Here is a 14,304-nt window from a genome sequence, read left to right on the forward strand (position 1 = left end):
GGTCCGGAGTCTGCATATATATCATAAATATAGCTTTGGGAGGATCGTAAAGAACTGCGAACGATAGTATTGTTCTCCCGCCTACCTCCGAGTCAATATTCAAAAGTTAACATATCTGATGAATTTTTAATAATTTTTATAGATAATTATATGGATTTTCATAAAACATTACTTATTTGGGAAAACAAAGAGATATAACTCCAAAATTTTTATAAAACTTGTGTTTTTCACTATAGTAATCAACAGAAAACGGAAAATATTTTTAACATGCGCAGAGGGGGGTCGGGGGGGTCAGGACCCCCCCCCCCCCCCCCTGGAATTTACCAGTTTAAAAAATGTATATACTAAAACAAGAAAAAAGTTACCATGGACCCCCCTGGTAAACGCCGACCTCCCCTGGTAAACTCGAATATGTGTGAAATGGGTATGAAAAGTGAAAGATTTGAGGCCACTACACCCCCCCCCCCACCCCACGAAATAGGTTTTTGACGTTTGTACGAGTTTATTTTTCTTTTTCTTTTTTTTTTTTTTTTTGCTTGTCAAGAAATTTCTGGGATTGGATTTTTTTTTTAACTGGGGTGGACCCCCCCTGAAAAAAATTTTCTGGATCCGCGCCTGTTTAAAACATCTCCCCCCCCCGTGTCACAAAAATTCCTTTTTACAGGTAATATGGAATGTTATTTCACAAATTCATGCCAAAGTTTTTTGTGTGACACGGGGGGAACATATGTTTATTGACAAAAAACGATAAAAAAGTTTATTTTCCACCAACTTCAAAGCGATTTACAACTGAAACATTATATTTTATTGATATCTTCATGTTTTATTTATTTGCCTAAGACAAAAGAAAAGATATAAGGAATATTTAATCATATCCAAGACTATTTCAAAATATGGTGATGCCTGAAACTCTTATTTCAATGGAAAATATCGTCTACCCCCCCCCCCTTTTTTTTCCAAGCGCTGGAATTATGGATAATTTACTGTTTAGCGGCTGCGCTGGTGTTAAGACAATTCATCAATTACCATTGAACTGTTCTTTGTATTAAACAAAGATTTTATGGCCAAATTGCTATTCATTTTGAATTAAATGGTTCCAAAATGTAGGGGAGAATGGAAAGTTAGCGTGCGTATTTCTTTTGCCCGTTTTCATCCCCACATCGCTGAATAAAGAAAGACAACTCTATTTGAAATGTGTGATAGTCAAGAACGATAACCTTCGAAGCACTCACCTATTTTACTTCCTTATTATTGAACAACAACTCGGTCGGTTATTCGCTGCTCTCCGACGTCAGGTGTTTCTCGTATTTATGTCTACCTGAATCAGGGAAATAATGTGATGTGTGTGACAATCTCATGATTATTCTCGTCCAGGTGAGTTAATTAGCACACGTGCTGTAGTGTTAATTTATGGCCCCAGTTGCCTTGGTTTGACCAGGCATGTAGGTCAATTTTTCAAGTTGTTTACAATTATTTGCCTTTTGTTTACATTGATGTTAAGTTTTGTTTCAAATATTTTTTTAAGAATTGTTCCTCGTAGAGGTTTGTTTGAGTCTTTAAAAGTGAACTTATTATTTAAAAAAAAAAGTAAATACCTATATAAAACGTGAAACTTGCAGGATGGGCCTTTAGATCCTGGTTTTGTTTCTTAGAAAGTATTTCTATATTTAAACCCTTATCAAGGGTACAATGTAAACTTTTAAATATTTTCTATTCTCCTGCATTTGTTTTTTTAAATTCATTAATATTTAGTCACATTACTGATTTTTTAATAGAGTTTATTTTTAAATTTAATAGTGTGTTTGGTTTCCTGTTGATAAATAATAAATAGAAAGCAGAATTCTTCCTTTTCTACCCGTACGTTTTCCTTGTTTTATTTTTAACAGTCAACTGGTTCAGTATGTGTGTAATTAATTTTTCATGTTAACTGCTAACGAAAACATTAGTGATTACAAAGTGGAAGATGTATAGGTAGGAAAAATACAACAAACTGATATATTACAGAATTTTCTTTTCTTTCTGTAATTTGATTTATCTGGTAATTCTTTGCAGCTGTCATGAGCTTCTTTTTCATTCCTAATTAATGGGTTACATTGATTCATCAAAGAATATCATAAGATTCCTTCAACGTTTATCAATTTAAGTTTATTTAATAAATAAGCTTGGAAAAATTTGACAAGATTAATAGAGACTTTGAAGCAAAGCTCTTTTTTAAATAAAAAATTTCATTTCCTTTTATTCTGTAAGGTTCAATAACTTCATATATAATTTTTCTCCCTTATGATGCAAATAGTTTGATATTGAGAATCCTTAATTAAGTTATATTAATTATATGTAAGTGGCTTGATCCCCTCTTCCCACCCTTGATATTTGAAAATTTGATAAACTTTAAAGTAAAAGTTGGGTGTGTCTTAACTCATATGTACATATATATATCTGAATGTTGTAGGTGTTGAATAAATCGACTGATTTTTTTTTTTCCATTAAGGATAAATTTGACTTTGCCCTATGGCAAATAGAAATGTCCTGGTTATACGTACATTATAACACTACAAAAACCCTTTTAAGATCATTCAGTACTCACAGTAAATGGTTTATTGTTCAACAAAGGAGCATTTTTTTCTCTTAAAGCCATAAAGTTAGAAAAAAAACCAATCTGTTCATCTGTAATTTTCAGTAAAGTTACTCATCAAAAATTGTATTTTAGTTTTCTTACACTAGAAGAATTTGATAAATTGATGTCCTAACTGGCTTGTTTGCCATTAAGATTAGCAATGATAATCTCCACCTTGAATAAACCCCCTTAAAATGTTAGATCCCCATCAAAAACCAGACTAATAATCCCCCTATAAACTTGAGGCCCTGTTTCCTGGTTTTGGGGGTTAATAATAGACAGGGTGAGACAGTTAACCACACACATACTGTTCCAGTCATTAAGTCCACCGTCCTAACTGATAATAACTGGAGATGTCTACAATTAATGGAGGATAAACTCACAAACAAATATTTTACCTGCCCAGGTAACTTTTTTATCAACTCTCTTTCAGGTAAATTATGTCATCACAAATATTTCAGCTAGACCGCAATCCCGGTGGTATGCATTACAGGCACTTGTTTCTGTAAAAAAAAGATTACCCAATAGTAAATGATATTTATCATCATTATGGGGTAAACTTTTTTTTTTTTACTGAGACTAAGTGTCTGTGGTATGCACACTTTTAATCCCTGGATCCTCTTTGCACATGGACATAATAAAAATTTATCGAGCTGCTTACATGATTACTTGTATATATTACACTCTCTTTTAATTGCACGCTTTAATAATGCAAGAAAAAAAAGACAGTTCTTTATTGAAATATTTTATTTCTGATGTTAGAACCTCAGTCAGATTAATTCAGTGTTACATTCAATGTGAAAAAGTAGAATTAGAACATTGACCAGGCTTGGGGTGAATTACATTGAAAGTAATGCATTACCATTACCATTACTTCAACAATTTGGGCATTATTAGATTAAATTACCATTACCATTACTCTATTTTCTTAAAGTAATGCATTACATTACCATTACTTTAGTAAAGTAATGCATTACCATTACTTTTTGAGGTTTTTTAAAAATAGAATTTTATACAAAACTTTGCAATATTTTTTTCAGAAGCATGTATCTAACCCCTTCAAAACTAAACTTGATAAATGATATCTGGATCAAATTTGATTTCAAGTTTTTGTATATATTACAATGTCATTAACTTACAATCAAAGAAAGTTCAAAGTTCTGAATTGTCAGTTTTATAACACATGTACAATATCCACTGCAAAGTTCAAAATTATAAACAATCAAAGCCCACTGTTCCTGCAAGATTTAGTTCAACAGCGAAATTCCACATACAATTTTAGGTATCAAAAGACTCTCGAATTACCTAGGCCAAGAACCACTAGGTATGGAAAACAGTCATTCAGCTATGCGGCTGCTACGTTGTGGAATTCTCTACCAAATCATGCTAGGGAACTTTCCACCCTCAGCCAATTTAAAACTTTCATTGAGACATGGACGGGGGAAAAATGCAAATGCAGTTCCTGCAGAAACAACAGCGTGGGGCTGCATAGCTGATGAGACAATATTTATCTGTTATTTATTCACTTAGTTTAGAAACAGCTGAATTTTCATTTATTTTTGAAATCTTTCATTTGCTTTGATGATACCAACTCATTTTATTTCATAGTTTTCTAGTGTTTCTTTTACTATTTCTTTTTTCTTTACCCTCACAACAATGCATATCTTGCCTATGTAGGTAGGGATTGACCCAATCACTAGGCAGGATGTGTATTGATGACGAACATAAATTATTTTTAAATTACTGTTATTATTATTATTTTTTTTTTTTTTTTTTTAGTTATTTTTTTCCCCTTCTTCTTTATCAAATTTGGTTTAGCTATCATGTCTGTGTGAATTTTTAATTTTCTAAACTTTCAAATTTATTTATTTATTTATTATAATTATTATTAATAATACATTTAGTTATTTTTTTATCTGAATTTATGGATTAAACTTAGTGCTTAATTTTTATTATTATCATATAACTTTTATTTATTTATTTATAATACTCACGTTATATTTATTTTTGTTCCTCTTAATGCAATCGTATTGCTTTTCAATTTGTCTATTTTTTCTTTAACTTATTCTAATGAAATAATAAATTCTTATAATTTGTTAAATTCGTTTTATTTGTCATTTGTATGTGTATATATGTACATGTGTTTTTGCATGTTAATTTATGCTGTAAATGTTTTCCTGTGATATTTTAACTGTGATAGTCGGTTTAAGAGCTCTACAGAGCTCATGTTTCTTAATTGTTATGTATTGTATACAATGCCGACTTTAAATAAAATTTACTTACTTACTTACTTACTTATCCACTTTTTGTGGAACTATTGAAGTCATGAAGTAATTTAACTTTTGGGGCACTTTAACCCCTGCCTTAAATATCTAATAATAAAGCATATAGGCTATTTTGATTAGTACATTATGAAAAAAATAAATGCATTGACAAACATTTTGAAGAAGTAGACAGGATGTACATTATGATCTGCTAAGCACAGTGAAACATAGAATGCCTGCATGGCTTCTATTTTCTTTGGTACAGTGGAATTTTCATGGTCAGCACAAGCTAGACCAGCTTAATTAATGTGTTATTCCCCATTTTCAAAAGTGAGTTATCTCCCCTCAAAATCGGAACTCTTCTACACTAGCCTAACTTCCGCGGACTACGCAATACGATAATTCAACAAAATAGTGATCAACTTACACGCTGTATTTAAAAATTTTAAAAGAAGGAAATGGTTTGCATTTTTTTTAGATAATAAATTATTTTATAAAGGGTCTGTTAGCCCCCCCCCCCTTTCTAGAAAGCTATACGAATTAGCCAGGCATGTAGCATCGTCTTTAAAAGGGGGGGGGGGGGGTAGCCAAAGAAATATTTTTTTCTTACCTGGAAAAGTTGACAAGCGAAGAAAAAACTTGCCCAAAGTTGAAAAAGCTACTTATTTCAGTACCAGTTCCTTGGCATACAATACTACATTCCCCTTATATAACTTTACCGTAGTATAAACTGTGTGTGTGTGTGTGTGTGTGGGGGGGGGGGGTGGCAACCTGTCTATCAATGAAAATTTTCAATAGAAAAAGTAATATTGGGAAAAAGTGGGGCTGGGGCTAAGCCCCTTGACACCCCCCCCCCGTGCGTAAAGGTACAGAGAACGAATATGCAAATGGGTTGAACAGTTGAATATGAACCATAGTTGTGAAAATTAAAAATTATTAGAATTATTAATTGTGAATTCAATAAAATTACTGTATATATATTTCTTCACAGATGTACATGTATGTCAGTTACACGGGGTCTCTCTCTCTCTCTCTCTCTCTCTCTCTCTCTCTTACACACTTTAAAAAAATAAATAACACTTGAGAAAAGGATGTTTTCCGTTAATTAACGAGAAATACGCTAGGAAATTATTGTATCAATTTCGTGTTTCTGCTCTCAATTCTCTGATCTAAAACAAATGTGTATTTTACTCGGGAATATACATGTACATATGCTTAGATCCTACACTAAAACTTTGATTAAATGCAGCTTAGACTTTATACGACATATGTAACACCAATTCAGGTCGATGCTATTTTAATTAGTCTTTCTTCGTTCCATGAGCACATGAGATTAAATTATTCATTTAGAATTCCATTCAAATTTTTAATACTATACAATGAATCAATTATTTTACTAATAAAAAATTCTAGAAACACGGTTAATTCAAATGAAATAGGCCTTTAATTGTCACCAAATGTGTTCTTGTAAGTACATGTAAAAGTTCTATATTATGACATAAAATCGAGCAAAAACGCAGTTTCTTGGTATCGGTCGCGGAAGACGAACTACTGCTGTATATGCAGCAATGTCAGAGGTAATACTGTAGATGGACATGTCATCAGTCTCCAAAAAATTCCTAGAGATACAAAGAAAATATGGCTGCAGCAGGCTAGATTAATTCTTAAAAACTTTATAACTAAAAATTTGTTCCGCACATTTTGTAAATAATGATGATCCGTCTGCAGAACATCCACTACCGAAAATTAGCTTTTGTTTTTTTTTTAAATAGGCCTATTCGAATATGTATCAGCATTTTATCAGTAATTTGTTTCGATTTTTTTTTGTAAAGGGGGGGGGGTCACACAGCACCTTATTATAGTACTATACAGATTAATACAAATCCAGAAAGAGACTATGAGTGGGCAATTAAAAAAAAATACGAATCAGTTAAGATTTCTTTTTATTCACAAACACAATAACATTTTTCCATATGACAAAGGCATTACACCATGAACATGTTTACATCAAGAACGTCCGCGGAAGTGACTTTATTTATAGCGCATGCGTATTAAACACAGTAAAAGAGTTCCCTTCAGGGGAAATAACTCACCTTTTGAAAATGGGGAACACAGTCAGGAGAAAAGGACTGGTAATTTGGAGCACTTCTCCAAACAATGCATTGTTTTAATTGTTATATAACCCAGAGGCTTAGTGTGTTTTGATGACAATCAAGCTATTTAAAAGGTGGCAGTTATCAGTTTACACTGTACATTAATTAGTGTATCTCATATGTGATCTAAAAAAAAAAGATCTTTTAAAACTATTAAAACAATTTCATTTAATTCTTTGAAATCAATTTTTAGCTGAAATAAGTTTGAAAACTTAAATGTAAGATATGTGTACTTTCAACAGAATAAATTTAAAGGTGTATTTAAATAGATACAGAAATGTTATATCTAAATAGGTTAACACTTTTATTCAGTAGCATCATTTGCCAAAAAAAAAAAAAGAAAGAAATAATAATAAATAAATCAAACCTAAACAGTAATTTCCATCATCCATGTCAATTTCTTAAAATAGGTACATCTTGCAAAATAATGCTATGTAATGCCAGCATTACACTGGATTTTATGAAGTAATGCATTACATTACCATTACATGTAATGCAATTTTTTGGGCATTACACATTACTAGCATTACTTTGAGTTCATGTAATGCATTGCAATGCATTACCATTACAATTAGCATTACCCCAAGCCTGGAACATTCACATAATTTTTTTTATGCAATAGTGTACAATGTCTTTTTGAAATTTATGAAAGTTAGATTAAACTTGGAAATAAAAATAACTCATTTGATTTAATAAGGAAATAAATGTGTAAGTAGACTATATATCAACCCTTTTTTTAAAATTCACATCCATGTATTTTTGTAGAAAGTAAGTCCTCCTTTCAGGGTTCCACACTCGTCAAAATTTGATCTCGCCATTTGGGCAACCTTGGTATGATTACAGGTTGCCCGAATGAATTTTTCGTCCAAATAAAATATCAAAGGAAACAAAAGTTAACTTAAAGTGCAATTGTTTAAAATTTGTTAAGATAATTAACAGAAGTTGTGTTTTTTGTATTAAAAAATGTAAACAAGACATTTTTGGAATGTAAAGATGTTTTCTAGTACTTTATCAAGCAAAAATATAAGCAGAATCAGACATGCAGAATGCTAAAGTTTGTAGCTTAAAACATTCATTTTCACTTGTCATGAAGGCCTAAATAAATAGGGTCGAATAACCCTGGAATGAATTAATCAGGTGTTATATTACAGTGGACACCCAACATGGCTTTCTAGCAGCAGAAAACGATCATCAGATGATCAAAAAGTTGTAGGGGAATGCAAGATGTTACAATGATGATTATTATTACTATTTATATTTCAGGTGATTGTTGACTAAGTTGGCATATTTTATATCTCAAATAAAACTTTATGAAAGACTTTTAGTAAAAATTGCATCAGCTGATTGATCGAACGCGAACGCAGATTTCGCAGGAAGTAAAATCTATGCAGCTGCAATTTGAACATGTTGAATGGGTAAATTGGTTTTGTTACTGGAAAATATGTTTTCAGTGTCTTTTGAAGTTTATTTTAAAAAATTAAACATCATTATTAAATATTCCCAACTTGTCCCAGGTCGTCATTTGGGCGAGCCAGACTGAAAATCAGGTCGTCCGAAATCATTTCTGGGTGGAAATGACGAGGTGACGAGCGCGAATGTCGAACCCTGTCCTTTAATTATATTTTCATTAATTAACAAGGTGTCTGTACATACGTGTGGTAATGTTAATGTCAGAGCTGTAAATTTGATGACACAATTTATGGCATACAACATAAATTTCACCACGAAGGACTTATGGACATGCATGCATGTGCATCCTAGGTCATATTACATCCATTACACACATGACTTTGTGTTTACAAGGGTTATTAGCAACAATAATGAGACAATCAAATAATACTTAATTGTGCATTGTAGACCAGCAATACTTCCTTTTTTGACCCTGATGCATGTGAACTTCACTGTAAATACACATTTCCTCTAAAAGGAAATGTTAAATATAGAATTTAATTTTTTTTTTTAAAAGATTGATTCATGGATTTTGCCATCCTTAACACAAACCCAAAAATATTTTCTTTTTCCTTTGGAGAATTACTCTGAACAGGAAACTGTGTTGAATATATCATGAATCTAGAGCTAGGGTTGCAGAAAATAGAAGGATGTACACTTTGTGATCTAGGAACACGCAGTGTACTAATTGAGGGGGTTTGACAATCCTGACTAAGTTGGCTAGGATTACTGTAGTATTGTGACCATACAGAGGGCTTGTACTGTAAAGAGCCTTCTTCCTGGTGATCTAAATGATTCATCGGAAAGTATCTGTGATGATTTTAACCCTAGTGTCTAATAGCTAAGGATGTTATCTCAGTGTGTTTTCTTGCTGATTAATTGTTAATTTTCATCCCCCTTTTCTTCTTATCTAGCCATGACAGATACAACAACATTTATTGCCAGGAACATTTCAGTAGCCATAGAAAATGTCACCACCGTTGTCCCGGTTACAACCACCACAGAAGCAACGACTCAGGTACAAACCACCACGAAGGCAGTGGCTGTCAACTCATCTGTCAGTAAAGGTATCCAAGATAAAATATTCAGTGTTTTTAATTTGAATGAGTGATTTTTTTTTTCATGACTTTTTATATATTAAAACTTAAAGACACAGTCAAACCTTAATGTGTTAAATATGATGAAACTGTAGGGAAAAACTGACATATTCCTTACTTTAAGGATTTTAGTGTTGAATTTCAAAGGCCATGAAACAAGGTTTAATAGGAAAGCAGCAATTCACTCCATGTAGTATATCCCTGGAATTTATTTATAGATACTGTAGACGTACTTTTTTCCACGGGGTCTTAATTCCGCGGAATCTCAATTTCTGTTTAATCCGTGAGTAAATAATTACACGGATTTCTTAGATCATCACTATATGCCTTACATTTATATTAAGTACGCTTGGACAAATTTCCATGGAAAATTTGTGTCCGCGTACATAGTGTAAATTAATACCACGCGGAAAAAAGTACTTCTACAGTATTTATTTCAATTTTAGCAAAAATGTCCCCTAGAAGTAATATGGCCCATAGAACAGTCAACTATTTACTATAACTTGATATTTTCATCTGTGTATCAATATACAGTCAGTTTTGTCACTGTTTGTTTGGTGTCTTTACTAGGATCAGACATTGGGATGGTGGTTGGAGTAGTCATAGGCAGCTTGCTGTTTGTCATCTTAGCTTCACTCACAGCTCTGTTTCTGAGGTACAGACAAATTACAAAAACATGTCACAATGACAATTTTATTTCAATTAGAAAAATGTTTTTTATCAAGCCTATTTTCTGAAAAAAAATTGTGCAAACTAGGCCACATCTTTAAAATAACGTTTGTTTGCCTTCTCCCGACTCAAGGTAAAATTACTGGGTCGCCTAAGGTAGGTGGGCAAATATTTTTTCCAGAAAATTTGTACATTTTGTTGATGGGATAAGAGGAGTAAAAAGGGAAAAAGAATTGCATCCTGGAATGTTAAAAAAAAGTTTTGAGTTGGGCCATTTTTAGTCAGTCTGTTCAGACAGGGCAACCAAACAATTTTTAGCTCACCTGAGCTGAAAGCTCAAGTGAGCTTTTCTGATCACATTTTGTCCGGCGTCCGTCTAGCTGTCTAGCTGTTCGTCTGTCTGTAAACTTTTCACATTTTCGACTTCTTCTCAAGAACCGCTGGGCCAATTTCAACCAAACTTGCCACAAAGTATCCTTGGATAAAGGGGATTCAAGTTTGTTCAAATGAAGGGCCACGCCCTCATTCAAGGGGAGATAATTGGGAATTAATGAAAATTTGGTGGCATATTTTAAAAATCTTCTTCTGAAGAACCACTGGGCCAGGAAAGATGAAACTTATAGGGAAACATCCTCAGGTAGTGTAGATTCAAATTTGTTCAAATCATGACCCCCCGGGGTAGGGCGGGGCCAAAATGGCCGACCAAAGTTTTACATAGAAATATATAGGAAAATTCTTTAAATATCTTCTTCTCAAGAATGACAAAGCCATAATTCATCATATTTATATGGAAGCATGCTCAGGTAGTGTAGATTCAAATTTGTTCAAATCATGACCCCCGGGGGTAGGGCGGGGCCAAAATGGCCGACCAAAGTTTTACATAGAAATATATAGGAAAATTCTTTAATTCATCATATTTATATGGAAGCATGCTCAGGTAGTGTAGATTCAAGTTTGTTCAAATCATGACCCCCGGGGGTAGGGCGGGGCCAAAATGGCCGACCAAAGTTTTACATAGAAATATATAGGAAAATTCTTTAAAAAATCTTCTCAAGAATGACGAAGCCATAATTCATCATATTTATATGGAAGCATGCTCAGGTAGTGTAGATTCAAGTTTGTTCAAATCATGACCCCCGGGGGTAGGGCGGGGCCAAAATGGCCGACCAAAATTTTACATAGAAATATATAGGAAAATTCTTTAAAAATCTTCTTCTCAAGAATGACAAAGCCATAATTCATCATATTTATATGGAAGCATGTTCAGGTAGTGTAGATTCAAGTTTGTTCAAATCATGACCCCCCGGGGTAGGGCGGGACTAAAATGACCGACCAAAGTTTTACATAGAAATATATAGGAAAATTCTTTAAAAATCTTGTTCTCAAGAATGACGAAGCCATAATTCATCATATTTATATGGAAGCATGTTCAGGTAATGTAGATTCAAGTATGTTCAAATCATGACCCCTCGGGGTAGGGCGGGGCCAAAATGGCCGACCAAAGTTTTACATAGAAATATATAGGAAAATTCTTTAAAAAACTACAAAGCCATAATTCATCATATTCATATGGAAGCATGCTCAGGTAGTGTAGATTCAAGTTTATTCAAATCATGACCCCCGGGGGTAGGGCGGGGCCAAAATGGCCGACCAAAGTATATATAGAAATATATAGGAAAATTCTTTAAATTAACATCTTCTTCTCAAGAATGACAAAGCTATAATTCATCATATTTATATGGAAGCATGCTCAAGTAGTGTAGATTCAAATTTGTTCAAATCATGACCCCCAGGGGTAGAGCGGGGCCAAAATGGCTGACCAAAGTTTTTTAAGAAATATATAGGAAGATTCTTTAAAAATCATTTTATAAAAAATAGCAAATCCATGATTGGTCATGGGACTACTTTTGGATTTAAACTTTACAATAAAAAGCCATTTTCTACTTTTTTTCTACCCTTAGTGCTCAGGTGAGCGATGTGGCCCATGGGCCTCTTGTTTAAAGATGGCCCTACCTTGAGAATTTCGTGTTGCCATGCATTGTATACATATAGGGATCACTTTGTAAATTAATATGGGAGGTGAAGCACTTTTATGTAACTAAGAAAGGTTTCTTACATATATACATTTCCTGTACAATCTAGTTTGTTCTAGTTCTACATAAAATATATACATTCTTGTATATCAGCATTTAAACACTTCACTTTTAATTTGTTAGGGTGGGGAGAGAATAATAAACTTTCACTTGAAAAAAGTGTTTGTTCCTTTGCAAAAATTGACTATTGTTTATTTAGAAATATTTTCATCAAATAAAATTAATTAATAGCAATATATGTAATATGGACAGCAAACTTTGAACATAGCATCAATCTGTTGACAGGTTATTAAAAAGCTTGCATGATTCGATATATCGAGATCAAATAGCTTTGTCCAATTTCTTATCACCTACCAGCATCATTGTCATGATTTCTCTATTATTATGATACTTTACAGAGGTCGATATTTGAAGAAGAAGAATAAACCACCCCCTAACCCTCTCCCTAACCCTGAGGATATTGACAAGATAGCATTAGAAGCCAGTAAAAAGAGCAAGAAAAAGAAGAAAAAGGAAAGACGCAATTACGAGAAAGACCCGACCTCAACAGTTTCCATAGAACCTGAGGCACCATCTTGTCCTGCCTTCATGGCCCCTGATCCACCTTCAACCTCCTCAGTGGATTATGAAAATGCTCCTTCTAAAAGAAAACAGTTAAAGAGTGAAACGGAGCTAGCGCCTCCCCCTAGTCATAATATGAAGGAGCCTGGTTATGTAAATACACCCCGAAAAGGGAATGCATCTCAAAAAGTGGAGTTTACGGATGACTTTTATGTGGCCCCTAAACCCAACACAGCTAAACTGTATTCCACTGGAGAAGGTTCTGAGTATTATATTTGTGATGAAAGGAAGAGTACGCCAAATTCTAAAGTCTGGAAAGCCCCTCCCAGAAATCCATTAGAAGATAGTGTAACATCAACTTGTTCGGCCATCGATTATGTGAACATGTATGGAAAGAATAAATATCTTGAACTTGTACCAGAATCTACACCAGTTGAGGAACCCCAAGATTTTTATGAACCAGTGGACTCTTAGGAAGATTTTACTAATTAATTAAATGGGACCTTAATGGATTAACCGGTGAAAGCAAAAGGATTAAGAAGTGATATGAAATAATCAGAATACATAAGTGAGGATGATGAACTTATATCATATAATGAAGCAGATGATCTGATGAATACCGGTACTTGGATACTGTGGATGAACAAATAAATTCAAATGGTATCAGCTACAAAACTCAGAAATTCACACCATGTAACGGTCGAAGCAGTGAATTCATATTGCATGTTAATTGGTTTCAATGAAATGATGAATTTATAGGATGTGTGCAGTAAATGAAGTGATGTTTTTTTTTTACTTTGTGGATGAGCCACTAAGTCAGTTTTTGGATGTTTTTTTGATTGATATACATTAATATAATTACATGTATGTGTTATTTAAACCTTGTTTATGGGATGTGAATTTTAGATAAATAACTGAATCCACAGGTGGAAATGTCACTGTGAATATGCAAGGCATTTGTTTAATCACTGACAGATTTCAAATGGCAAATTTTGCAATTAAAAAATTGTTGCATGGTATTACACTGTGAAAATGAACATTTTTTCACCTTTCTATGTCTTTTCAAATCCAGAAAACCATAACACAAAAAATCGAATCTTTAATAACCTTGAATTATGAATTGTAATACCCAACTATAGTAAAGAATTCTAGAGTTTATTTTTCTTCAGATGTTAATTTTTAAAAAAATGATTTTTATAAAAAAGTTGACTGTATTTGCAATTTCACAAAATTCAAAAGAAAATACGACAAGTTGCGATGTTATTGACAATGAATTATTTGTAAAAAATATTCCTAAGCTACTAATGCAGTAAATATTATATTGTTTATAATTTGTTTTGCAGTTGTTTATTAATTAACAGTTATTATGTGTTTTTGAAGGATGCTTAGAGGAAAAGTGAAAGT

At 33.0% G+C, this 14,304-nt stretch overlaps 1 protein-coding gene across 3 annotated transcripts; it reads left to right on the top strand.

Annotated features, from left to right (window-relative positions):
- The first annotated feature begins 1,237 nt into the window (after positions 1 to 1,237).
- Positions 1,238 to 14,097, top strand: LOC134255589 (uncharacterized). 3 transcript variants are annotated; one of them, XM_062738119.1, is made up of 4 exons: positions 1,238 to 1,374; positions 9,395 to 9,541; positions 10,148 to 10,232; positions 12,738 to 14,097. In XM_062738119.1, exons 2-4 carry the CDS (start codon positions 9,397 to 9,399, stop codon positions 13,372 to 13,374), a joined length of 867 nt encoding a protein of 288 aa, XP_062594103.1. In that variant the 5' UTR covers positions 1,238 to 1,374; positions 9,395 to 9,396; the 3' UTR covers positions 13,375 to 14,097. The 3 variants fall into 3 exon arrangements, with proteins under 3 accessions (XP_062594103.1, XP_062594101.1, XP_062594102.1); XM_062738117.1 differs by having other exon boundaries at positions 9,395 to 9,547; positions 12,738 to 14,095; XM_062738118.1 differs by lacking the exon at positions 1,238 to 1,374 and having other exon boundaries at positions 9,114 to 9,547; positions 12,738 to 14,095.
- Positions 14,098 to 14,304: the final 207 nt, after the last annotated feature.

The sequence above is a fragment of the Saccostrea cucullata genome, unplaced genomic scaffold (genome assembly GCF_032062105.1).
Source record: "Saccostrea cucullata isolate Sc308-1 unplaced genomic scaffold, CSIRO_AGI_Scuc_v1 ctg1297, whole genome shotgun sequence".
Taxonomy (NCBI): Eukaryota; Metazoa; Mollusca; class Bivalvia; order Ostreida; family Ostreidae; genus Saccostrea; species Saccostrea cuccullata.

Bases quoted from the DNA above. Each gene is read 5' to 3' on its own strand.
- LOC134255589 (XM_062738117.1), top strand. From the start codon at position 9,397: ATGACAGATACAACAACATTTATTGCCAGGAACATTTCAGTAGCCATA. The intron at 9,548-10,147 runs GTATCCAAGATA...TGTCTTTACTAG, and splicing joins CAACTCATCTGTCAGTAAAG to GATCAGACATTGGGATGGTG. The intron at 10,233-12,737 runs GTACAGACAAAT...GATACTTTACAG, and splicing joins CTCACAGCTCTGTTTCTGAG to AGGTCGATATTTGAAGAAGA.